The 26,153-nt window shown below is 42.5% G+C and overlaps 6 protein-coding genes across 10 annotated transcripts; 5 read left to right on the top strand and 1 right to left on the bottom strand.

Annotated features, from left to right (window-relative positions):
- LOC132261772 (homeobox protein otx5-A-like) lies at positions 1-3,504 on the top strand. The gene is made up of 7 exons (XM_059760738.1): positions 1-224; positions 1,698-1,876; positions 2,179-2,333; positions 2,596-2,795; positions 2,911-3,001; positions 3,068-3,232; positions 3,427-3,504. Exons 1-7 carry the CDS (start codon positions 199-201, stop codon positions 3,496-3,498), a joined length of 888 nt encoding a protein of 295 aa, XP_059616721.1. The 5' UTR covers positions 1-198; the 3' UTR covers positions 3,499-3,504.
- A 76-nt stretch (positions 3,505-3,580) lies between these two features.
- LOC132261771 (seipin) lies at positions 3,581-5,203 on the top strand. The gene is made up of 2 exons (XM_059760737.1): positions 3,581-4,059; positions 4,123-5,203. Exons 1-2 carry the CDS (start codon positions 3,779-3,781, stop codon positions 4,868-4,870), a joined length of 1,029 nt encoding a protein of 342 aa, XP_059616720.1. The 5' UTR covers positions 3,581-3,778; the 3' UTR covers positions 4,871-5,203.
- A 41-nt stretch (positions 5,204-5,244) lies between these two features.
- Positions 5,245-5,784, bottom strand: LOC132263584 (ubiquitin-conjugating enzyme E2 C-like). Its single transcript, XM_059763420.1, has one exon. The coding sequence runs from the start codon at positions 5,770-5,772 to the stop codon at positions 5,245-5,247; it is 528 nt and encodes a 175-aa protein (XP_059619403.1). The 5' UTR covers positions 5,773-5,784.
- Positions 5,785-5,892: 108 nt separating this feature from the next.
- Positions 5,893-21,375, top strand: LOC132261845 (protein retinal degeneration B). 5 transcript variants are annotated; one of them, XM_059760853.1, is made up of 10 exons: positions 5,893-6,031; positions 13,436-13,849; positions 14,066-14,536; positions 15,543-16,022; positions 16,482-16,508; positions 16,984-17,059; positions 17,845-18,945; positions 19,004-19,132; positions 19,194-20,460; positions 20,540-21,375. In XM_059760853.1, exons 2-9 carry the CDS (start codon positions 13,772-13,774, stop codon positions 20,408-20,410), a joined length of 3,579 nt encoding a protein of 1,192 aa, XP_059616836.1. In that variant the 5' UTR covers positions 5,893-6,031; positions 13,436-13,771; the 3' UTR covers positions 20,411-20,460; positions 20,540-21,375. The 5 variants fall into 5 exon arrangements, with proteins under 5 accessions (XP_059616836.1, XP_059616838.1, XP_059616839.1 ...); XM_059760855.1 differs by lacking the exon at positions 5,893-6,031 and adding an exon at positions 11,593-12,023; XM_059760856.1 differs by lacking the exon at positions 5,893-6,031 and adding an exon at positions 11,616-11,942 and having other exon boundaries at positions 15,549-16,022.
- A 546-nt stretch (positions 21,376-21,921) lies between these two features.
- LOC132263583 (glyoxylate reductase/hydroxypyruvate reductase-like) lies at positions 21,922-23,119 on the top strand. Its single transcript, XM_059763418.1, has 3 exons — positions 21,922-22,100; positions 22,162-22,937; positions 23,001-23,119. Exons 1-3 carry the CDS (start codon positions 21,922-21,924, stop codon positions 23,117-23,119), a joined length of 1,074 nt encoding a protein of 357 aa, XP_059619401.1.
- Positions 23,120-23,216: 97 nt separating this feature from the next.
- Positions 23,217-26,003, top strand: LOC132263283 (DNA fragmentation factor subunit beta). The gene is made up of 3 exons (XM_059762961.1): positions 23,217-23,412; positions 23,478-24,569; positions 25,655-26,003. Exons 1-2 carry the CDS (start codon positions 23,278-23,280, stop codon positions 24,558-24,560), a joined length of 1,218 nt encoding a protein of 405 aa, XP_059618944.1. The 5' UTR covers positions 23,217-23,277; the 3' UTR covers positions 24,561-24,569; positions 25,655-26,003.
- Positions 26,004-26,153: the final 150 nt, after the last annotated feature.

Genomic DNA, 26,153 nt, shown 5'->3' with positions numbered 1-26,153 from the left:
AATATACTTTCAGTACTTGTGGACTTGAGAGTTTGCAATAATCGTGTAGTGAAAAAAAATACAAGTTGCTCATTTCATCCCTCTTCTCATTATGTGCCAAGGAAAAACTGGAGGAAATCACGAGTGGAAGAACTTAGATGAGAAGGACTAGTTGAAAAATCGGTTTTGCTGAGCCTACAGAGAAAATCATAGACTGAAATGTGGACAAATGGATTACATTCGAGGTGAGTTTTTCTCCTATACGCGCTTCCGGGATGTGAATTTCCATCAAGTCTGCGCTATGTAGCTTCTTGTTCTCAGAAAGCACTAATTGAACTACATTCAGTGGGAGAGTGGAAGGAAAGAATAGGGATTTGCAGCTCCTAGACAACGAGGGCAAGTCCATAAAAATAATTGGCTTTATGCAGAAAATCCTCTAGTTATTTTGCCTCATTCACGGACAATTTATCTCCTCGGCACCATCAATTAGAGAGCGCAGGGCAAGAGTGGATATTTAGCATTCCGCATTTTCAACTTCAACTCATCACTTGCGTGAGCTCTTGAGAACAAATGCTGCACATCCGAACTACTATAATTCCCTGTAGATGTTTGCAATTAACGAGGGATCACGATTTTAAATTCAACGCTCCTGATATGCAGTCTCACCCCCAGGATCTCGAACAACTGAGAGTCCCATTGAAGTGCCGAGCGAGGACGATAACAAGGGGCGCGCACTTTGCGTCCCACGTAACAGTTGATTGATGCCAAATGGACAAATTAAAAAGGTACTTGAGCAGAACAACTCGGGCAACGAGGAATCAAAGTTATCAGCCCAGCACATCTTTGGTCAATTAGTTCCAAATGCGATCATCGACTGCCTCTCATTCTCCCGCCAAGCGAGACACTGACAAATCAAGTGAGGAGGAATCTGAAGTTCACTCTGTGTGTTTTTATTATCAATAAAAGGGGGCAATTTTCATCAAACATAATCCGACGAGATTAGGTATCTTGGAGAAAAAAAATTCACCTAAAAACAAATAATGCTCGCATTAATCTCAAAGCTTCCAAGTCCAGCGGAGGTACAATTAAAAGCACAAAAAGACAGAGCGCGCGATTGAGAGAAAAATAATGATGTGAAGAAAAAAGAGCCAAAGAGACGAGAAATGTGTCTCGGATTGGGTATTTTATGGAGAAATTTGAAACTCTTTAAGGGGGGTTATTAAAGAATAATCCTCTCACCATCTCGCTCTTTTTCTGCTGGAAACTTCGACGGGTGGAAAAAATATTATAAAGTTCACATATTGCTACATGGTATACAAGAAGAAATCAAAGAATATTCTTGCCACTGGTAGAGAAATCACGATTAAAGTGTACACAGCAAAGCTGCTATAGGAGGACTTTTTCTGGACTGCGTGATAAAGAGAAGAGCAAAAAAAATACTGTCAGAGGCAACAAAATATAATTTTTAATCCGGTCACTCCATGAAAAATCATTTCAAATTGTGAGAATTTGGTGGAAAAATAAAAAGATATTTTTATTAGGTGTGATTCCTTTCGATTCATTTGCAAAGTAAAAGATTCATTTACGGTCTGCAGATACAGAACGATTTTATAAATTAATTGTTCTATCAGTTGATGAGTAAACATTGAATATTGTCGTGAATGATATCCAGAAAAATCTTAATGGATAATTTTCTTTCTTATCTCGTATTTTTACAGTCGCTGCACCCCTGAAAGCGACTTGACATTTTCCACCTTCTCTGGCCAAGCAGTGGGCGGAATTGGCAACATGAGCGTCACCGGAATGTCATCATATCTCAACTTCAAGGGTCATCATCACGCCAGTCCGTACCAAATGGGACTTATGGACACTTTCCATTCCATGGGATATCCGCCGGGTGAGGGTGAAGCAGCGCTTCCTGCACTTTATTTAGCCAACAGATTAACTCCTCAATCGTCATGCACGTGCTAAAAATTAAGTGATTTCGTCCCTCTTTCACGTGGCGAGCAGACTATTTAGCATACGCGTCATTTTTCTTCGAGGACGAGCACCCTTTCGAGGCCAATCTCATCAATATTTGCTGACGAAATTAACTCATCCTCTCCGCATTGCTAGCGTGGGATTATCACCCAATCTAGATGCATGATTCTCTACGCCACAAACTACTCTGAATAACAAGATTTGCATGACTTTTTGCAGGCAATCATCCGAGGAAGCAAAGAAGGGAGAGAACAACGTTTTCCCGAGCTCAACTGGACATCCTGGAGTCACTGTTTGGCCGAACTCGTTATCCAGACATCTTCATGCGGGAAGAAGTGGCGCTTAAGATCAATTTGCCCGAGTCGAGGGTTCAGGTAACGCATCCTTCCGATCCTGGCTTTGTGACTTGTGATGTTGCGAGTCCTCAATGAAAATCATACTCATAAAAATGAATAGAAGCAGAATTGGATATTCCTTTCACATTGATTCCCAAATGAATTCATTCTCACGTCTCTGGAACGTGACTTTAGTTTGCCCCCTCTTTGTAAAGGCCAGAGAATCATTCCACACACGCTGTCGAATGACAAAAACGACCCATATATATATTAAATCTCTGTGACCATTAATATGATTAAGGTCTGGTTCAAAAATCGACGAGCCAAGTGTCGACAGCAACAGAAGCAGAATCAACAGACGAATCTCCTTACCACAATCACCAATATAGCAGTATCAAATGGTGCAGAATCGACACGAGTGAAGAAGTCTCACGTTGGAAAAATCACTAAGACCCCTCCAGTGACTAAAGTGGCCACAAGTAGTGTTAAGAACACAACAAGGTCAGTAATTCTAAGCGACGCCACAGAACCAGAGTGACACCATATTAATTTGATAGAGGCACAGAAAAGTATAATCAAAATGAAAACACTAAAAACGAATTGACATGGATTACAGCTCTTCAGAGACAGTCCCAAATCCCACCAATGAATCGTCAACATCGAGTAAATTAACGAGTCACAGTCAATTCCTTCTCACGAGCTCACCAGTAAGATCTCCAGCCATTCTCCGAATGCCATTTCAGGAATTAATGTCTCTATTTTATGCCACTCAGGGACACTTCACGACCACCACTTCCACTAATGGGAGCTTCATTTGGTCGCCGGCAGCCTCCAACCCCTGTCAAGTGTCGTCCATTGGCAACGTTGCGAACTCATATCAGAACTACTCGCCCTACTATTCAACTGTCGACTACTTGGGAGCTTCGTCTCAGCAAATGGTACACGAATAGATCTCTAGCATTATATGATTTCCCGGGCGAGTAGATCTTGAAGTTGTGGCAGAATTAGGAAAACTAGAAAAGGACAAGGGAAGATTATTCAATGAAAATAGCGAAGAGGAATTGATAGAAACTAAAAATATTCTTGAAATTCACAAACAAATTAAATAATTACCTCTTCTCTCTCTTGACAGGAAAACTCGTGGCTTTACGGATCCAATTGGGAGTCGCATCAGCACAAAAACTGTATCAATAAATTTATGTAGAAACAGTCAAATTTTCAAACATTTTGGCGCAATTCGCAGTACTTTTTCGGAAAACGCGCAATTTCGAAAAAGCTCTCGTGGCGCCATAACCTCACTTCCTTGACAATTCTCACATCCCCGGACATTGTGGGACGTTGTGTCTGCCGGAGATGACCTTTGAGATTATGGTGTGTTGTCGACGACACAGCTCGAGAAATGCCACAAGATATTCTGGGTGTGATAACAGTGAGTGATGGAGAAAATTGCTAACAGTGCCACGCCAGTGTAACCAAAAGCTACCATGGGATTGTATCGGATGCTGTTGAACCTGGTGGATCCGTTTGGAGTCATCCGGAACTTTATCGTAAAGCCAGCGAACGATTTCGCCTTCTCTCTCTTCCTTCACTACAAACACCGCACCGCGGAGGGTGTGAACAATGTCCGGGAGCTGTTGCTGAAGGCTCTGATAGTGTTCTTTGCCGGGGCCGTGGTCATCTGGACGGCTGTCTTCATGTACATCACCTTCTACTACACCTACATGCCGGCCATCGCTCACATGAGACCCGTTCACATGCAATTTGAGTGAGTTTGGGATGGGTTTCAGAGAGATTTTCCAGCTTTAATCGACCGTTTTTGCTTCCGCAGAACCTGCAACGTGCAAGGTCCGTGTTCATATCCTTCAGCTCACGTGTCCTTGACGAAGAAGCAGCAGCTGCTGATGGTGGGTCAGCCGTACAAAGTGCTGGTGAACATTGACATGCCAGAGTCGCCTCAGAATCAGGACGTGGGGATGTTCATGGTCTGCGCCGAGATGCGAGACCAAAGCACGAGTCTTCGAGGTCATTCCTGTCGCTCAGCGATGCTGCGGTACAAATCGCCACTCCTCAACAGCCTGATCACCTGGGTGATGTCGCCTCTGCTGATCCTCGGACTGCGGGAGCAGAAGCAAATCATCCCTGTGGAGCTCTTCTCCGACTATCTGGACGAGAAGACGTATCCCGTGACGGACATCTACGTGGAGATCCAGAACAAGGCCGTGCAGTTCTATGAGGTGAACCTGCAGATTACGGCGCAGCTCAGCGGCCTGCGCTTCTTTATGTTTCATTGGCCAATACTGTCTGCTACAGTAGGCATCAGCACCAACCTCTTCATCATCCTCCTCATCCTGCTGCTCAGCTGGTACCACTGGTCGGACACCACGTGGATCGACGAGGCCAGGGACAAATACCGCAACATCAAGATGTTCACCCCACTCAGCGAGTCGCCGAAGCACGAGGAAGTCTCCACGACGTCGGTGGAGAAGGACAGCTTCGTCGACGACGAGGACGTGAGCATCATTGAGGATGTCAGTGGCTTCGACGAGGAGTCAGAGAGCCCCAGCGAAGGCAAGTGAGGTGTACTATAGCCCGAAGAGAAGAATTGCATCATTCCAAAGCTCTCCAAATGAGATTAATTTATGAGGCGCTTTTTACATGAATTAAGGACAGTTTTTGGTATTTTACACGCCCAAGACGAATACTAAATGGACTTTAGGCATGAAGAGTCCCTGAAAAATTACTTATTATATTTATCCTGCCTTTTTATAAATATTTTACTTCATTGTTCTGAATTCCTAAAGCTAATTGTGGGGAATTCAAGGAAATTCTTAATGTATTTTCGCTAAAATTATATTAATACAAATTGTAGAATGTATTTATTCGCATTCAGAAATGTATTTCAGAATCAAGTTAGCATTAACGAGGAATTTGATTTCAAACAGCGAAACCATCAGGCACGGAAAACGTCTCTGTTCTTCTCATAGAACTCATCAAGGTGCTTCTTGTACTGCACGCGATTCGTCCACAGCGTTGAAGCTTCCGCGTTGAGAGGACTTTCAATGTTGGGATCGCCCAGAAGACACTGTATGGAGAGCAAAATCGTCTGGACGTCATAGAGAACGGACCACTTGTCCTGCAGAACGTCCAGGCAGATCACACCGTCAGGGCCAATGTTGGGATGGAAGCACGGCGTGAGGAACTTAACATTTGGCGCAGAGAGTGGATAGGAATCCGCGAATTCCAGCTGCAGTCTATACTTGTGGCCAGTGTAGACAGTGTCCTCTGGGCCCCAGATGGTCGCCACCCACTTGAAAATGTTCTCACCATCTGGGAAAGCTGAGATGCCCTTCACAGCGCTCATCATCAACTTCTGCAGATCTTTCTGCAGCCTTTTACCAGCCGTGTTGGCTTTAAGAACTTCACCGTTGTTCGGTTTAATCGAGTTTGATGCTTGGAATTGATCTGAATTCTCAGCCATCGTTTACTAATCACGGCCAGATCTTTCAGGGGAGTTTTAATGAATTTTTATATCGGTTTTTGTTCGTTTGAAATTACGCGCCGTGTGTGATTTCGCATGAATTCGCCGCCATCGAAAACGCCCCACGGCGAAATGGGTATTAATTGTGACGTCTAATTTGTTTGGTGTTCCGGTGGATGTTGAAGTGAAAAGTGCAGATTTTGTGTCCGCGGGAGTTTTCCTTGGCAGAAAAACATGTTCTCACGATAGAAAAGCGCAGGTAAGTCATCAGTGATAAGGAAAACATCAGAATTGTGGAGTTAAATAGCGTGTATTTGTATGAAAATCGAGAAGTTGTCAATGGAATGTGGCTGAATACCAGGCATTATTTACACTTTTCTCTCATAAATAATGGCTTTTGTAGACGCTTTTAGTGCAATTATCTCGATATTTACACCCCGAACAGACTGGGCTTTTTACATTGATTACACAGACCCGGGACTTTTTTACGCCCTTGCGGGACCTTTTTTCCCAAAATGCCTATTTCGGCCAATTTTTGCTCGGGAAGATCGCGGAAAACGATCAGATCACCTTCGCTCTGCACTTATTTAACGTTTCATAGGAATTTTCACCGTGAAAATTCTCACTTTCGTGAAAAACATGTTAATATACTCAGCTGTGTGGCAGAGTGAAAAAGAGAATCGACACTGTAGGGTGCCTTTTTCAAGTGTCGTCACAGCTCGGGTGATTAGCACAGCCGCTCGGCACTCGTCGGACTGTTCTACTCTTGTGCCAATTCGTTTGAACGTCACTCCGAGGCCAATATTTTGGAAATTGGCAAGAAATATTTAGTTTTTCGTGAAATGTGTGAACAAGACGTGAAGAATATTGCAGAGAAGTGAGAGTGGAAGATGTTTCCGGATAAAAAGCTGCATCTTCTGCGAAGGATTAGTGATAAAGGCCGGTCAACTGCAAGGCGAGTTGCAGAAGATGAGCTCAGAGAGAAATTGCCGAAGAACATCTTCCGTGCGCATATTCTTCAGCATCACGCCAATGAATTGCTGACAAACTGAAATAGGACGATTTCTGGAGGAAAAGAATCACTGTGAACTGATTTAGAAACAACACGAGAACACGCGTTAGACGCTGAGCGAGGCAAATCATCAGTTTTTATCAGGAGATCCTTCGTCCCGAATTAAAATTTACGGTGAGTAATTAAAATCAAATTAAATCATGATTAGAAGTTAATGATTATGATATTTTCAGGGGAATTCTTCCAAGATCTATCCAGAATATTGCAGTACCAGTTCACCTTCTGTACTTTCCTGGACCAAAAGACACCGCGGATAAAGATCAACGCTTTTTGATTGAGTTTAATTCAACCTGATTCCCGGCTCTAGATCTCGCTGACGCTGTCGCTAGCGTTTATTCGGAAAATTCGCCATCCGCGGTATTAAATACAGGATTTGCAATATAATGAATCACGATCTTTAAATTTTTGAATAAATTATCTAAGAAAAATCATGTAAAAATTAGCATTTAATGCATGAGCTTGCACATAAAATAATGTTTAAGATTTTTTATAATTTAAATATTGTGAGGAAAATAAGAGAAATAAAAATACTGCATATAATGCACTTCAAATACGTGTTTTTGGCTATGACGGAGCACAAGATTATAAATTTGAGAGATTTTATATGGATTCCCACAATACTTTGCTGTCTGAAAAGTATAACTGAGTAATTGCCGATAGCGCCGCGTTTAGCATTAAAATCGGCGCTGTCTGCTTAACTGTAGCACAGAAGCACGGAAGCTCAAAAGCGTTAGAGCAAAAAAGGGTCTTAGAGCGAGTGCCCTAGAGAGAAGTCCCCGCTCGAAAAAAGTCCCTCAACTGTTATAAAGGTTGAGTCTGTTCGGCGTGTTATGGACTTAATGGGGTGATGAGTTGAGAAAGCGTCTGGCAATGGATTTCCCGAATCCACAGCTTCTTGTAAGAGAATGTAAACAATGTCTGTTTTCTTCTCGGATTTCGCGAGAGTTTTCCAGCTGTGATGAATTGTTGAAACTACTTCCTGTCCGAGCCTCCTGTATCGATGGGCGTGTCCTTCCCGGGACTCACTTGGAACGTCCGGAAGAGGGTTTCCAGGGATGAGGCTCTCTCGACTCGGTTGTCTTGGACGTCCGAGGGTTGGTTTAAGGAGTCCTCGGACACGGTCGAGAGGATGGACAGGCGGTTGCACATTGAATCACTTTGTTGAGCCGTGTAATCTCTCCGGGGGAAATTGATGGGCTCATAAATTCCATCTCCCTCGTTCAGGGAGTCCGTGAGTCTCATGGAACTGCCCGGACGGACGCTGCACTTCCTGTTCTCGGACAGCATAACCTGTTTCCGCAAGCTCACGCCTTCGGCGTTCTCGTAGATCTTCGACTTGGCATTCCTCACTTGATACTCCCTCACTTCCCGCACGGCCGCCCGCAAGTCCCTGAGTTGCCACGCCAGCTCGTCAATCACTCTGCCCAGCTCTTCGATCCTCCCGTTCTGCATCTGGATAATGCTCTCCTGCCTGTTCATCTGCTGCTTCATCCCGGACACGTAGAAGACGAGCTCGTTGAACTCCTTGTCGCCCATCTTGAGGCTCTTGATTGGAATTTTGTGGGCTGGAAGGCGCGAAATTCTTCTCTCACTACTGATCTTGCTGGCTGACTGATTGACACTGAACGCGATAAGGCACACCTTATCTCTTGAGGGAGAAAAAGGAGGCTCAATATCAGACAATGTGCGCGGAGGTGATAAGAGAAATCTAATTTAGAATGATTCATCACTTTATTTTTGCCATTGAGTAAACAAATTATTGCTAATGGTGAAAACACAGCATTTGTAATTTGTAATTTGTCCGCGATCATCTCTTTCTTCCCCTCGCGTTTCGTGTATTTTCCTTCCTACTCTGTCAGCGTCTGACTCTGACATGTCGAGACAGCGACTGTGCGAGTAGGAAGGAAAATACACGAAACGCGTGGAGAAGAAAGAGATGATCGTGGACAAATTACAAATTACAAATGCTGTGTTTTCACCATAAAGAACGCGCGAATAAAGTTCGGAAAAAGGGCCAATCATGCAAAGGAAAATTTGCTGGGGAGATTGAAGGAAATAAAGCAAAGAAATTTTTGAAAAGGATTTCCTTTGAAATGTCTTATGTCAACTAATCTTTAATTCTTGTCTTCGTATTTTCTTATCTCACAAATGTATGCAAGTAGGGGAAAGTGGGTGTATTTCACTTTAAATTAAAGCTGAATGGAAAATTTACAATTTTGCTTATTTTACCTTAACTTTAATTTACTTTATTCACTTTACTGCTGCATCTTGTTTGAATAACAAGTGCACTTAGAAATCCAAAATTGAAACTATTGTTCACATTGAGCCCACATTCCTCTACTGTTTCGCCAGATACGTTGCAGTTTTATACCATTTTTCTAACATGTTTGCAAACAAGAGGGGATTTGTGGATTTAGAGAGAAGATTCTACAGTGGAAACAGAAGAACACTACACAGAAGACATGTGGAATTGTGTGACCTTTCAAAAGATTACTACGCTTTGGTTTTTTCCTCCTCTATTTCACCATCTCGCGATGGAGTCTCCTTCTCACATGCCCTCAAGCATCCCCGCGTGGAGCTTTCATCAGATGATGGGCAGCTGGAGAGGCGACTGAGTTGGGAAAAATGGGAAAATCATGCGCAATGGTAAATGCCAAAGGTGAAAACTTCACATATATTTTCACATTCTGCACTCCAGCTTCTGTTGGGGTGGGTTATATTCCTCCTGCCGGGATATTTTGGCGCTTTGGTGGAGAAGAAGTGGGAAAAAAGATACGGTGAATGTCTGAGCAGGGGACTAAAAAAAGGGGTTCTTTCTGCCTCGCACAAACGACGAAAAATATATAATTCTCGCATTCCTTTTGCCACCTTTTGTGGCGAGCATCGGAATGGAAAAATGGCATTACGTAAGAGTGACAAGAAGTGAGGATTTTCCCTGGTGGAGAGATTGAATTATCCAACAATTTCAAAATCCACTCCATTGATAAGATATTGGCAGTTTGAAGGGGTTTGCAAGACACGCTCTCATTGTTGTTTATGCAAAATTATCGTACGTGCTCGATAAGGGAGTAAGGAGGAAGCCAATACAGCAGAGGTGCGACTGGCACAACATTGGGCCTTAGTTGAATATTCTCGGAAGACAGAGGAAACACAGATAACTCAAGGTTGCTCGCAGGTTGAATAGTCTGAAATGAGGAGCAGTGTTTCGATACAAAGTTATTGATTTTGATGTACACAAAAGCACATGCAATTTATGGAAGAGGGGTAAAATGTGGAATTTTTAATCATTAGACACTTTGTCATTTTCTTCGAACAATAACTGGTAATTGGCGGTTCAATGATTGAACCAATTGACAAGACAATGGTTGAAAATATCTTTATGCTTTATAATGAAAATGCGACAATTGATTTGCTTAATTATATTAGGTTAAAAGACCTTGTAGAAAATTTATTTTTTCAACAGAATTTTTATGAATCCGAAATGAATCATCACACTTAAAGTTCTTATCAATTATTTTGCATTATACAGTCGTGAATGTGCGAAGAAAGCAACATTAAAAAAATCAAGTGAATGGATATTAAGCATTGGAATACATTTGTATATTGTTTCCTCGAGATTACTTTAATCTCAGTTGAATAGGAAAGCTATTAATCATGTTGTTTTTGGGACGTATCAAATTGTTTTATCGGGCTTTGAAGGTTTTGCCTTTTATGTTATAACAAATAACATGACTTATGACCATTTCGCCCTCAACATGTCACATGTTGGGGAAAAAATCTTAATTTCATCGAAGCTTCCTATATCCATGTGTATTTCTATCATAAATTTTTATTTGCCAAGAAGAGGGAGATAAAGAATTTTTATTTGCTGCTGTTTCTCTCCTCACACTCTCTCCCTTCTTATCCGCGTGTTATGTGTACAAAAAAGCCGCATTCTCGAGACACTTTTTGTTTGCTCTCCTCGCATGAAAATCACGCAAAAGTGCTGTAATACTGAAATTCTTCTCGTTATTAATACAATTTTTTTTATCCGATTTCCACAGCTACCGAAGAAAAAAAAATGTATATGAGAGTGTTTCTTTAATTTTCTTTCTTTTTTTGGCGGGGGTGGGGGAACAGAGTTCGAAGAGACTGTATGAATTTCTAATTAATGCGTAGGGGTGAGAGCGTTTGGGGATCATTAGGGGAGCATGTCGATTTTTCGGAGCAATGAGATACATGTGTGACATGGTTCGTCGGGTAGAGGAATCTGAATGCATCTCTTTCGCTCGTTCTCCATCATCAATCCACCGACTTGCTTCTCATTGACGTCATTGTCGTTTTCATCATAACTTCCCGCTCGCATCTCACCGCGTCCGCAGCAGTTTTCTCATGGCATCTCTCACTCACACAGGAGCAATAGTATTGAGGAGAGTTGAATTGGATTCAGTAGCAAGTAAATATAGGGATTTTCTCTCTCGCGATGGAGAGGGAGAGAGAGAGAGAAAGTGGAGTTGTGACGAAATGAGGGAAAACAGTGAGATTGTAAAGTTCAGAAGGCGATCAATTGTAGAGAAATATATACAATTTTAGGAAACTGTCGTGGATATTTGATTAAGAGACAGAGACATTTTTCACTGATAAAGTCTTTATTTGAACAGCATTTGAATTGATCAACTTGTAGTTTAGAGTGGGTTTAATTTGAAAGCCCCTTCATGAGCAGTTTCTCTCTCGCTCTCTGTTTTTCCCCAGTTTTTCCCTACACAGGCGCCCAGGCGTTGAAAATCCAATGCTTACGCTTCCTCCATGGGAAAGTGTGTCTGTGAGCGATTTGCGCGCGTTCTCCCAATGTTTGTTGTCCCTGGCACAGAAATACGGGCTGAGAGAGAGACAATTTTGCACATCAGTCTCGTACTTTCTGGCCAAGTTGTTGGGTGGAAAATCTGTGGTGCTGCGCCCAAGAGCTTGGGCGTTTAGGGTTGTTCTGGTGGCGGGAAGGTCCCCTTGAGGAGTCACCTCAAAGTGCAGGAGCAAATCACTCTGTGTGCGACTGCAAGACTTGATTGAGTTGGGAGAATTTGGGAAGGTGCTGCGGATCCTCAATGGAGCAATTGCAAAAGTGAGTCTAGAGTCTCTGTAGTGATACTCGTGTGAAGATAAAGTGGTTGAAGTTGAGAGTATGACGAAAGTGCGAAGTTGAGTATGTGCAATTTATGATTTGTTAATGTCATCAACATCTAGAAGATTTAATTGCGAGCTCTTGGAAGATGTTGGCAGGGCGTCAAGACAGTGTGTGTATGTGTCTTGGCAAAGTTGCCGAGCTGCGATGAAGACATGTTGGAGAAACATGAGCTTTTGCGTGGTGATTTAATTGAGAGATTCTCCCTGGATGGATAATTGCCATATCGATAAGTTGTGAGGCTTTCCTCTTGAGAGATATGAGTTAATATAGTTGAGGGCTTTCGGGCTGGGAATGTGGGCTTTGGGGGAAGGTGTGAGAGCGAGAGCGAGCAAGAGCACAGCTCAAAGGGGTGAAAAAGATGTGAAAAACACGAGAGAAACCCCAATGAAGGGGTGTGAATGGGGGGATGAGGTTGAGTGGCAGAAATACTCGAGTAATTTTCTACATGAATGGAATTTCATATTTCCCTTCAATATAATGCCATCGATTGTGCATCACACATTATAATTTGAGTCAGAGGGAGAATATATATTTTCCCCGACAGCGCGCTGCGAGCTTCAACCGCTCCCCATGGGACATTTTTATCCCCAACGGGTGGCCTTCTCAGGCCCCCCGCCAGAGAGAAAAATGACGAGGAAGGTGGTGAAAAAGTGCTTACACCCCGCAAATGGGGGGAATGTGTGTATATTTCTTTTTCTATGGAAATTAATTGGTATAATGCAAAACGGGGGCTTAGCCTCAGTACAATGTGGGTATGAATGTCTGAATGGGTGGAAAACTAAATGGCAATTTGAATAATACGCGCGCTCACTAGCCCTGGAAGAAATTCTCAAGGCTGCCAATGAGAGACTCCAAAAGCTTTCGAAACACACATAAGCTTTTTAGTCTGTTAATTGAATTAGTGAATTGCTTAGGAAGAGAAAACACACAGAGACTGACTTATACAATTATTGGGACACAAATACGAATTACGCTCATTTTGCCTTTTTGCTGCCAGCTCTCTTCTTTGGCCCATCTTCTCATTCAGCTGTGGTCTTTTCATCACACTAATGCTTGGGGTGGGGAGTGGGTGGGAGGGCATAAGGAGCGTGTACTTGGGCGGAAAAACTAATTTCTCCAATTGTCTCTCGTCAATCTTCTCTCTGTTATTTTCCATTAGTTTGACTTTGCACGTAAAATGCAAATCATAGTTGAAGATGATGGAGAGTGTTGTGGAAAATTGTAAGGAATTTCCATAAATCAAAGTTGATTTGTCACGATTTTTTCTCCCTCTCTCTCCGTGTAGATAAGATTTGGATAAGCACGAGTGATTCATGATTTTCCCAGACAATGAAAGATGTATTTGAATAACAGAAATACATTAAATGCATGCATTCAATTGTACGGTAAGATTGTATTGTCAATTAATGTTTTCCATCTTGTTGTTTCAGATAAGATTTTGAGACGAACTCCCACCTAAAGGACGACATGAGGACGTGGTGATGATGAGGAACCAGGGATTGATCCCTGTCAAATGCGCCTCGGTAATAGTTAAACAGGGCGAAAGCATCAAACCAAAGAGGAGAGACATACTCTGCAGATTATCCTGTGTGTAGAGGGTAAAAGAAGGAGAAGAAGAAAAAAGAGGCAACAAGAAAGTTTGCCAGGGACATCTGGGACAAGAATATTCACTTCTCGTTCCAGGAGGAATTGACGTTTGAGAAAAAAAAAAGATTTCATCTCTCTGTGGATTTTTGCGAAAGCTGTGAATATTCTCATAATCAAATATGCTGATTAAAGAATACAGAATTCCTCTGCCCCTCACGGTGGAGGAGTATCGTATTGCTCAACTCTATATGATTGCTGTGAGTATCATGGATTTATCAAAGGATTGCCATTAATTAGATATGTTATGGGTGTGTGAGATTTTTCAATGGGTGGTGTGAGATAATTTGTATTCAATGTGCAAACAGTCAATTTTCACTAAAGCACCACACGAATTGCCTCAATTTTCACCTCACTGTGAATATTTTTTCCCTCATAATCACTTATTTATGACTCGATGGTGTTTTCTATTGCAGAAAAAGAGCCGCGATGAGAGCAGTGGGGCCGGAAGTGGTGTGGAAATAATCGTGAATGAGCCGTATGTTGACGGTCCGGGCGGAAATGGTCAGTACACGAGGAAGATCTACCATGTGGGGAGTCACTTGCCGGGTTGGATAAAGGGTCTGTTGCCCAAGAATGCTCTGATAGTTGAGGAGGAGGCGTGGAATGCCTATCCATACACCAAGACTCGCTACACTTGTCCCTTCATGGAGAAACTCTCACTGGAGATTGAGACTTACTACTTCCCGGACAATGGTGACCAGGAGAATGTGTTTAAGCTCACGGGTGGAGACCTGAGAAATCGCCAAGTGGACGTGATTGACATCGTCAAGGACCAGCTGTACGGTGCGGATTACGTCAGGGAGGAGGATCCGAAGCTGTACATCTCGCAGAAGACCTCCCGTGGCCCACTGCAGGATGGGTGGATCGATGAGTACTGGAATGAGGTAAATTCCTATATCAAATTCTCGAGCAATTCAATTCATTATTGACCACATTCTACATATCTGTACCTACAATAAAATTGGAACTCAGTCGCTTCGCTACTCAGTGATATCTTTCCTGATTTATGATACTGAGATTCATTATTCAATTTTGAATTGAACTCCGCCTGAGCATCATTTGATTGTGCCCTAGTCAGATTACCTCGATTACCTACTCTGATTAAAGCCATTTTAGAGATGAGAAGCGGCGACAGAGCTTATTGGTTGCATGGATTGTTAATTAACAACACTGAAAATTGGGATTTCAGTGGGGATTTCATAATCAAATATAGCGTATTATGTGAAGCTTCCCTGAAGGCTACTCTATGAATTCTGCGTAAACAGAACACAATTGTGATAAAAACTATACTAATTAGTATTTTGTGCCTGCGATAGAACACATCTCTATATCACTATTTATTGTTATATTTCACATCGTGTATTATATACAGATTAGTGTTGTGTGTATAACAAATGAAAAACAATAAGCATAACAGGAAAACACATGGACCGTTTGTGGTATTTAATTAATCTGTCTAAAATTCATAGTTTAGTGAATTGTTAATAAATCAATTGGCTTTCAATTAAAATCACTTGCGGTGGAATTGTTTTCACCAAAAGTGCCAATTTTTATTTTGAAGATAAATCGAACATTGGAGTTTTGAGAGCCTGTCAGAGAAGAGTCAGTCGCGCGGAAGGAGAATTGCAGTAACACAATTTTCCTTTTGTATTTGCCAACCTCGCCGGAAAACAAGGCCGCCTCGCGGGGGGTGGGGGCGTGGAACTTGTGGCTTGAATGTCAGGCGTCAGATGTTCAATTCAATAATTGATTTTCCATTGTTGCTCGCGTACTGTGCGGCACACAGAGGCGGAGAGGACTGGTGAATATTGTATTGACGATTAATATTCCTCTCTTTCTTGCGTGCGTGCTCGGTGTGCGTTTGGATCTCGGCGACTGGTGGTGAACAAGGTGAAGAACAAACAGCAGCCGACTGCCAGAAATATGGCCATCATGTGCGCCTACAAGCTGTGTCGCGTGGAGTTCCGCTACTGGGGCATGCAGACGAAGCTGGAGAAGTTCATCCACGACACGGCGCTGAGGAAAACCATGCTGCGGGCCCATCGGCAGGCGTGGGCGTGGCAGGACGAGTGGCATGGTCTGACCATGGATGACATCCGTGAGATTGAGCGACAGACGCAACTGGCGCTGCAGAAGAAGATGGGCGTGGAGGGCGAGGCCGCGGAGGCGACAGATGAGGTGGCCACAGTGGCCGAGGGTCAGCCGGCCGTGGGGGTGACGGAGGCGAGTGTGGAGGAGAGTTCAGAGGATGAAAATACCGATGAGGTCACGGCAAATTCCAACTCCAAGTACGCCAATGCCAAGCTGTTCGTCTCGCCCAAGAATGCCCTCCCATCGCCTCTGGGATCAACGAATAGTTTTGATCTGCAGGTGAGTTTCCACATTCTTCTCCACAGTCTGGCTTTCATCATACTGAAATGTTCTTTTTATCTCTCTCTCTCCTTTCAAATTAAAAATTTCCTCTCTTTGGTAACAACACAAAGGAGAATTCTCACTCCTCAAACTTTTGCTTATTCGATCCAGAATGTTCCCATTTTTTCACTTCTGTCTTAATTGTCTGCTGAAAGTTTACGAGAAAAGCCTCTTATCGAAACGGTATGTCAAGGAATTGGTGTGATTCGTGTCACTGATATGAAATTTCATTAACTTGACCATATTGTTTGGCTATACGGCAGAAGATGTTGAAAGTAAAGATGGAGAAAATCAAGTGACGTCCGAACAAAGCGCACCAGAACTTTGGCTTATCGTTATTTCTCCTCTCGCTAACATTATCCATTGTTTGAATTTACAATTGTTTATTTATCTCTATGACTTCTAACACAACTCTAGCTGGCATCTCAAGCCCCTTTGAAAAATGTAAGTTGAGAAAGAACTTTTACTGTGATTTTTTGCGCATTGTTCTCCTTCTTTCCGTTTCGTTTGCTGAGCAGAGAAAACAGAAATTAAAATCAGAATTTGAGAAGAAGAAGAGGATGAAAAGTGGTGGTATGGAAAAATCATGTATAGCTTTTCTTTTTTAGCTTTTCACAATTTTTCTCCTCTTCTATTTTCTCCTCCCCACAAAACCCCAACTTCAATTACTTTCTCTCTGTCTTTCCGGCGATAAATTAAATTTATGAGTAGTTCTCAGTAGAATTTCCGTGTGGCCCAGAAGACGCAACCTTCAACTGTGTGTGTGTGTAAATAAACATGGAAAATCCATGCTCTTTTTATGTGATAAATTATATCATTGAAATATTCACGTGATGAATATGTTTTGCGTGCTGCTCAGAAAAGCATCATTTTTGGGATGTTAAATCAATATTTCTCATCTTTCAACCCTGACTTTCAGGTGGCCAATTGGCGAATGGAGAAACTGGAAGTGGACTCAAAGTCTGGATCTGAGGAGGAGTTTTTTGATTGCCTGGGTGAGTCTCTAAAAATATGCTCTTTAAAAAAGTATGTAATCACATGTTGTGATAAATTACACGCTGTCAAATTGTCACTCATGAATTTGTAACGAGGCTTTTATGATTTTCAATTTTGTGTCTGTTTGTGGACTTTGGGATTTTATGGCTCTATTTCACTTTATGAATAGTTGTCTCTTGAGTTTTGGCAATGTTTGCTATTTTAATATGCAAACACAATTTTATGGTGGATGCATTTATATTGACTAAAAAAGTTTTACCACTATTGTCAATGCCAACTTTTTCCTGTACGTTGTAATTACTTTTAAACTCGCTGTGAAAATTGAGATTCCCATTTCTGAGTGTTCCTCATAAGTTAATGGAATTAGAAGAGGAACTGTTCATGAAGTCCTTATTACAAATTGGTGCCATGATTGATTTTTCTGCTGCCAAAACAATTTTTCGTTGCTTGAAAAAATATTTGCTGACAACTGAAATTGATTGATTATGATTTTGATGTGATTAGTATTGATTTCAACAAAGTGATTTTGAATTGAATATCCACTTCAGAGATGAAATTCAGTGAACATATAAGTAGATGAGTAACATTATCACTTGAAACACCACTTATTGCATATTAAATGCGTCATGGAAATTACTATGGACTTTAACCTACAAAGACATGCGACTGGGCGTGGTTTTCGGGTGGGCGGAGCTTCTTGACTATTCTTTCTACCTTATTATTTCAACATCCAACCTAAAAAGTACTTTTTAGATTTGAGAATATTTTCAACTTATGTTCGCAGACACTGGCGAATCTACATCTCTGGCCAAGTGGAGTTCACTGGAATTGCTGGCGGACGAGGAGGACAGTCCACCGGCGGCTATGAGGAATCAGGAGGACAGCATTTTCAGTCATTCCTTTCTGCAGCGCGTTGCCTCTGAGCGAGGCTCTCGTCGATCAACATTTGGCACTGCATCCAGCATTGATCGAAGCAATACGGACTCTCCGCCAAGTTCTCCTGGTCCTCCAGCTTGTCCTACGTCCGTTCTGATTCTCGTGCTCCACGCTGGAAGTGTTCTGGATGCCAATGTTGATCTGGCGGCCAAGAAGTCTGACATCACAACCTTCCGAGGAGCTTTTGAGAGTGTCATGAGACAACACTATCCTTCCATGGTGGGCCATGTGGCCATCAGACTAGTTCCCTGCCCTTCAGTGTGCACTGACGCCTTGGGAATCCTATCCAGTTTGAGTCCCTACTCTTTTGACTCATCTCCGTCTACCACGGATTCGCCGAATATGACTGATGTGCCGATCGGGGCGATTCCTTTGCTCACAACCTGCACTCAGGAGTTCCAGGACGCCGTGAATCAAGCTGTGACTGCCGCGAATCTCGCATATTCTGACTTCCTTCGCTGCGAAGAGGGATGTGGCTTCACCGGCCAGGTTGTTCTCATTGGGGACTCAATGGGGGGCATTCTGGCCTACGACGCCCTCTGTCGCACTTCCGGACGCCTGGGCAGTGATGCCAGTGCCCTGGATCTCATCGATGACAATCTGGTGAATAATGAATTGGATGCAGCCAGACTCCTGATGGCGCCATCGCCAAGGAGACGCTCATCATCCATCAATGAGGCTCGCCTTCCGAAGCTCCACTTTGAAGTGGGAGATCTCTTCCTCTTTGGCAGTCCACTGGCCATTGTCTTGGCTGCTAGGAAACTTAGTGATGCCAGTTATGGCTCTGAGAGACCTCAATGCACTCAAGTCTACAATCTCTTCCATCCCACGGATCCTGTCGCTTCCAGACTCGAGCCACTGATCAGTGCGAGATTCTCCATGTTGGCGCCCATCAATGTGCCGAGATATGCCAAGTATCCGCTTGGCAATGGTCAACCTTATCATCTCTGTGAGTTTTTCTGATCTTCTCTTCTGGGATTTTCCTATTTAAATGATCTCCTTTGCAGTGGAATTGATTCAATCCAGTCCACAACTGTTCAGCGATGGACTTCATGCCAGAAGGCTGTCAGACTCTTCATTGCAAAGCACCATGTCTGGAATGATAGATAATGTTCCTCTCACCACTATCAATACGCGTGAGTGTGGAAGATTCTGTTGTGTAGTTCTTAGATTACTCATCTTTGTCCTTCTTTGCAGTTCAACATCGCTGGTGGGGCTCAAAACGCCTCGATTATGCTCTCTACTGCCCTGAAGGACTCGGTAATTTCCCTGCTCATGCTCTGCCTCATCTCTTCCATGCCAGCTACTGGGAGAGCAGCGACGTGATTGCCTTCATTCTCCGTCAGATTGGGAGATTTGACTCCACTACTATGGCCATGGGGGAGGAGAAGGAGGTGTCCTCCTTCCGGCCTGGACAGCCGCGCGAGAAGTGGATCAAGAAGCGCACGTCGGTGAAGCTGAAGAACGTCACGGCCAATCACAGGGCGAATGATGTGATTGTGAAGGAGGGAGAACCTCAGAAGCTCTTGGCGAGGTTTATGTATGGCCCTCTGGATATGATAACACTGGCCGGAGAGAAGGTGGATGTGCACCTGATGAAGGATCCGCCGGGAGGCGAGTGGATGCACGTGACGACAGAGGTGACGGACAAAACGGGGAGGATCCAGTATACGTTGCAGGGCGACAAGACCATGGGATACGGGATTTTCCCGGTGAAGATGGTTGTGAGAGGCGATCACACGTCGGTGGACTTTTATCTGGCCGTCATTCCGCCGTGCACTGAGTGTGTAGTCTTCAGCATTGATGGGAGCTTCACGGCCAGCATGTCGGTGACGGGAAGGGATCCCAAGGTGAGAGCGGGAGCCGTGGATGTGTGTCGGCACTGGCAGGAGTTGGGCTACCTTCTGATCTTCATCACGGGCCGCCCGGATATGCAACAGCAGCGCGTTCTGTCGTGGCTCAGTCAACACAATTTCCCACATGGTTTGGTGTCGTTTGCCGATGGACTCAGCACTGATCCGCTGGGCCACAAGACGGCCTACCTCAACAATCTGATGCAGAATCATGGCGTGGTGATTCACACGGCGTACGGCAGCAGCAAGGACATAAGTGTGTACACGAATATTGGACTGAAGCCCAAGCAGATCTATATTGTGGGCAAGGTGAGCAAGAAGCTGCAAGGCAATGCGACATGTCTGTCCGAGGGATATGCGCAGCATCTCAGCAGTCTGTTGGCTCATGGTGGCTCCAGGCCGGCGCAGGGCAACGCCAGGATGGTCATTCCACGGGGCTGCTTCAATCTTCCCGGGCAGGCGAGGCGCAGGAGCAAGGACACGGCAGGAGCTGGTCTGCCTCTCGCTTCGCCCATTCGCAGTGGCTACCTAAAGAGGAAATCCTATCTCAGTCATGTCTAAGATGTTTCTAAGTGTCATTATCGAGTGATTCCTTGATTTATTGTCACATAGTGAGTTCTGGTGACATTTCTTATCCCTCCTCGGGAGATGAAAACGATGGTAAACTGTCTATTTTTCCTCCTTTTTCAGGTACCTGGGCTCAGAAGACTGTATCTTTCCTGTTCGATGGCAGAATTGACAAGTATAAAACACATAACAAAAAGAAAAAAAAAATGCTGTAAACTAAGTCAAAAAGATGCTTCCATTTCTATAAAATGCGGGTGATCCTCTTCGCCCATAACGAGATTGCATCAAAAAATGAGAAGAAAAAATGTTGCGTGAAAGTAAAAATGGGAAATTCTAACTGCAATCTCGCCTTTCTCCAAGACAAAAAAAATGAAAAGAAACCTTTTATTAAGTGTTGTGCAAAATTGGAAAGCAAATTTTAATGAAAAAAAATTAAGATCTTGTAAAAGTCAAGTTAGTTGATGAAATTGATGATTCTCTATGTGTAATACTCGTTAGATTAACAAGAAGCTGTTCATTGAAAGGGTTGAGAAGTGAGGAAACAGAAGGTGTTGAAGAAGATTTAGGAAGAAAAATCCATAATTGTATTTATCTGTGAAGTTGTAGAAGTTTGAAATGGAGAAATATGAAAAATTGCTCTCTAAATGTTGTTAGTTGTTAGGATGAGAGATTTTGGCGGGGTGGAAATAATTATTTTAAAGAAATTACTGTATTGATGTGTGCGTGTGTAAAACATCCACTCGTTGAGATCAACAAAAAAACACTGTGAGATAGAAAAAGGAAAGAAAGATATTTTGGGAAGTTTGTCTCTTACAAAAGGTGAATTTTAGAAATGGTGATTAGAATGGTTATGCAGGAAAAAATGGAATTTCAATGTGTACTAATTGTAAATTTTGTTATGAGCAACAGAGATGATATATTTGTAAATGTTACGTTCAATAAATGTATAAAATTTATAAGAGTTTTGAAAATCACTTAAGAAAATCTTCCAAAGCACCTCTCTAAACAGCCGAAATGCGGTTTATTTCTCAGCTAACAAAACGCATTTTAGGTTAGTCGAGGCACAAACCGTATATGAGCTAATTTCAGCTAAGTTCAGGGCTATGGCAAAATATATGAGCGAACGTGAAGTGATAACGCGTTAAATAATTTTTTGTTCATAACATTTCCTTCTAAAAAAGCTCCCAATTATTCCTCAACTTTTTGTTTTCAGGTATTTAATGATACTTGAATTACAAAAAAAGATATTTCAGAAAGCTATGGAACGTCATAATGGCATTAAGATAATAATGTTGTGAGAAAGTCAGTTTACCAACATCATTTGACTACTAAAGATTAATTATTTATTTATAGCTTCAATATAATTTTAATTCCATGTGTTACTTTAAACATAGAACTCAATATTTCAATCTAATTTGCATACCAAGTTTTTTCTTATTACGTTTGGTGATATGAGATAGAATAGACAGTATGATAAGACTTTTCACACAACATGCAGAGTCCGAATGTTTCAGTCAGCTTATCATGCGAAGAACGAGTTGCTTCAGTGTTCTTCAAATTGTCTAAGTGAGATGTTCGCTGAAGTGCTCAAGAGTATTCCCGATTTCCCAAACAACTGGCGGCCAAGAGTCTTGATAACTCAACCAGATATTCCGCGGGTTGGATTAGAAATTTTAGAGCAGAGGTATAACTGAAATGTGATTTATGAATTATAATCGCGTCGCTAACTATTAAATTTGGGATAGATGTGAAGTGATCCACACAACAGGATGGCCACGGTCAACAAGAGAAGAGATCCTGAAGAGTATTAAAGGCGTTGATGCTCTTATGTGGGCAAGTAGTGAAAAATTAAACGCAGAAATTCTCGATCAAGCCGGTTCTAATCTCAAAGTGATTTCAAATTACTACACCGGCTACAATCACATTGATGTGAAGGAAGCTAGGAAGCGCAACATTTCTGTCGGATTTACAGGAATCGCTTCGAAAGATCCTGTTGCCGATGTGGCCGTTGGCTTGATGATCACAATGGGAAGGAGATTGCACGAGGGAAACCTCGCGATCATGAAATCTCAGTGGGAGAAGCGACCCCAATGGCTCTTAGGTTGCGACATTGCGGGATCCACTGTGGGGATTATTGGCTTAGGAACAATTGGCCAGAAGATAGTGAAACGCCTTCAGGGATTTGAAGTGGGAATGTTCCTCTACACAGGTCGCAATTGCAAGCCTGAGGGCGAGAAATTGGGAGCAATATTTGTCTCTCTGGAGGAACTCCTCACGAAGAGTGACTTCATTATCATATCTTGTCCTCTCACAGCAGAAACGGAGCATTTGATAAATAGAGAGGCTTTGGCTAAGATGAAACCGACTAGTATTTTGATTAATGTCGCCCGAGGAGAAATTATTGATCAAGAAGCTCTCGTTGATGCTCTCAAGACCAACCAAATCTGTGCCGCTGGATTAGATGTCACCACACCTGAACCTTTGCCAACAGATCATCCACTACTTCATCTCCCAAACAGCTGTAAGAAAATTTGTTGTTTAGATGGTGTTTTAACAAAAATGTTTATCTGTGACTTTTTTTCAGTTATAACCCCTCATTTGGGATCAGCAACTAAATCAGTAAGGAATGACATGGCCACAATCGCAGCTTTGAATATGTTACAAGGTTTAGCCGGAATTCCCATGATAAGCCCAATTCCATAATAGTTAGCATTTTTTGTTATTTTATTCAATTTTAACAGTGTAATTTGCTTGTCATTTATTTCGACGAATTCAATGGCATGCAAGATTGCATGCCAGTGTGAAATAGTAAACAAAGGTGAAATGAAAACAAAGTCTTTTCCTCAGTTTTTCAAGGAAAAATGTTCGGTTTTCTCAAGCGAAATCAATCCTCTGCTAAAGGATACAAGATCTCAAATGTGGGAAGGACCAAAAAATATGGAATCGTGGTTTCTTCTTTGAGGGATTTATTGAAGAAAGCATCAGCAAAATTCCAGGTCTTTCTGTCACTGTTTTTCGCACAAAAGTGAATTTTCCTCTAATAAAAGCATTCCTTTTACAGATTGAGGACTGTAAGTGCTTCCTGGCCCAGGATGGAACTCTTGTGGAGGATGAAGAATACTTCAAAAGTCTCCCAGCACAGACACTCTTTGTCATTGCAGGAAAGCATGACAACGTGAAGACGGACTTTGAACTCCTCTTCGAGGCCATCCGGAGCAGGAATTCTGCCTTACTGGGAGCAGGTGAGATTGTCCGGAAGTTCATCAGTGAGAACAAAGAGAGCCTTCTGGAGTCACTGAAGCAGCTTGAAGAGAAGGAGTGCAAGGAAACAGAACTGAGTCTGAGGCAAGAACACAAAGAGTGGTTCTCCGGACAGGATTCTCGCTTCTCCAGCAAAGAGGAAGTCATGGCGAAACGAGCCCAAGATCGTGTGAGAGGGTATTTCTACAAGACGAAGGATGAAATCACAAAATCGAAGATTTATCGAGAAAATATCACAGCGCGGATGAAATTGAATGAGATTCTGGGGGTTTTCCAGTACTTCCTCATAGGCTGTGACCACTTTAGCTGTCTCTTTGATCGGAAATACCCAAGGAAGCATGAAATTGTGGAGGAAGACGCACCAGACGGTGGGATTCCCAAGAAGCGCATGCGGATGATAAAGGAACTCTTCGAGGAAGAGGAATTCTTCAAGGATTTGTGCGTATCTCTGTGTAATTCTCACGGAGACTTCCGTTGTCAGGGTCTCTGGAGTGAGACAACCTGCAAGTACAGCAATCACTTGATAAATCCCTACTCATCTCGGGAGAACTTCATTCTCTTCCAAGTTTGGAACTTGGATCATCAGATTGAGCTCTCCCGATCGGTGATTCCCTCTCTTCTCAAGACCGTTGAGCAGATGAGCGAGGAAAATAATCTGCAGTGTCAAGTGCATCGCTGCAGAGCAACAAATATTGACATTATCGCCTATTTTCTCGAGCTCTTCACCACTGATAATCTCAAGTTGGTGCACATTGTTTGCCATGATAAGGGACTCCACAGCCTCCGGTCCAAAGGGAGAATTCTGTGTGCCAAATGTCATGAGTTGGCAACTCTCGATGCGATTATGGACAAAATCCAGGAAACAAGTGACGAGAAGAGATGACAAATTGAGGTAACAAGTAAATCTTATTTGAATTTCCATTCACGCGTTTCAAATACAATCTCGAACTTAAAATTCTTGCTGCATTTGAATTTTCTGCACATTGGCTTTTACTGAGAAATGGTCAGACTTTCGAAAGGAGTCCACTCTTGGCAAAGGTGGAGAAAAATACCTGTCGCTTCTGTGCTGCCAATCATCAGTCGGTGAAATGAAGAAGAGACACAAAATTGGCTCCAAAAGCGATCACAGGAAGTGATAAATACTTTTTTTCTGCTGAAACGACTAAATTATCATTTTATTTATTGGCTCATTTGAGAAAGAATGCACAGTATTTTGTGTAAAAATAACCCTTGAGGAAAACTATTTTGAATAATGACTCCGAAGAATTCCGGCAATGAGGATTTTTTGGGATGCTCTGTGAAAAAGCCTGCTTGAGTAAATGTCTCGTTAAATCATATGCTAAGACGAGCAAGACCTTCACTTTCATATTAGAGTGATTTAAATATTGCAAATGTGAAACATTTCTTGGGAATCCGCAAAGTATTGTTGACAGTCATTATTATTAGTTAAACAATGGCGACTGTGTTTTTATTGGGAGAAAATATTCCTCTCATTTGTGCTCACTTTTTATTAGTATAGTTGAGTTATTGCTGGCATAATAAATTCAAAATTTGCTTAATACTACATTTAATCACAAGGAAAATCTGCTGAAATTGCCAATTTGTCTATTTCTGCAAATTTGGTAGAGAGAGTAAAAGTGAAGGAGAAAAAATTGCCTGTTTGAGATGTTCAAATTAATTTGCTGGTTCTCTGTGACTATTATTTATTTATCTGTTTGAGATGCTGATCAAAATGTTCTGTTCCCGTTTACTTTTCTCCAGTGTATGAAATGTTCTAGTTTTGAACATAGTAGGGAATAAATATACCTATAATTTAATATTGAAATAATGAATATTGGATATCCATGAAGAAACACACAGTTTCTTTAATTCAACAGTTTATCCACTGCCCTAATTTACATACACGAAGAATTGCCAGGCATAAATGGTATTTCAGTGCGACATTTAGTAGTTCAGCTAGCCCACTTCTTTTCGCAGATCTGCACACTTTGCGTCCTCCAGGGCAGATTTACAGCAAACATCCGCCTCTGATAGTGTGCGCATTCCCAAGAGAGCGGCTCGAGAAAAGTGATGTGGAAAATTGAGGAAGTTGCACACGATGCTGACCAGAACAGAGAGAAGAGTGCAGAACTGCCCTGGAATCGTACTGAATGGTGTGAGCAGAAGGTGGACTGGCGAGAGGGAGAAAAAAAAGAGCATAAAACTCATAATTTTGCTTTCAACATTGGAATTACTTAGTGTGTCCCACACACAATTTTATACCTCCGCCGCAAAACCTCGCACACACACGAGCCCAGAAGAAGTACAACCAGATTATCCGGCACTGAAGCCACACTCGGCAGCCACTTGGGGCTCTCGGTGGCATCATATTCATTTTCATTTTCCGTTCGATCGTCGGTTTGATCGCACGATAGCTTGGGCTGTGTGACTGTGCTCTTTTTGGCCAACGGTCAGTGTGTGGAAGGACTCTCGACAC

This window comes from Phlebotomus argentipes, unplaced genomic scaffold (assembly GCF_947086385.1).
Source record: "Phlebotomus argentipes unplaced genomic scaffold, Phlebotomus argentipes genome assembly contig_15, whole genome shotgun sequence".
NCBI lineage: Eukaryota > Metazoa > Arthropoda > Insecta > Diptera > Psychodidae > Phlebotomus > Phlebotomus argentipes.
Note: the sequence above shows the minus strand (reverse complement) of the source record. Positions and strands in the feature narration are given on the sequence as shown.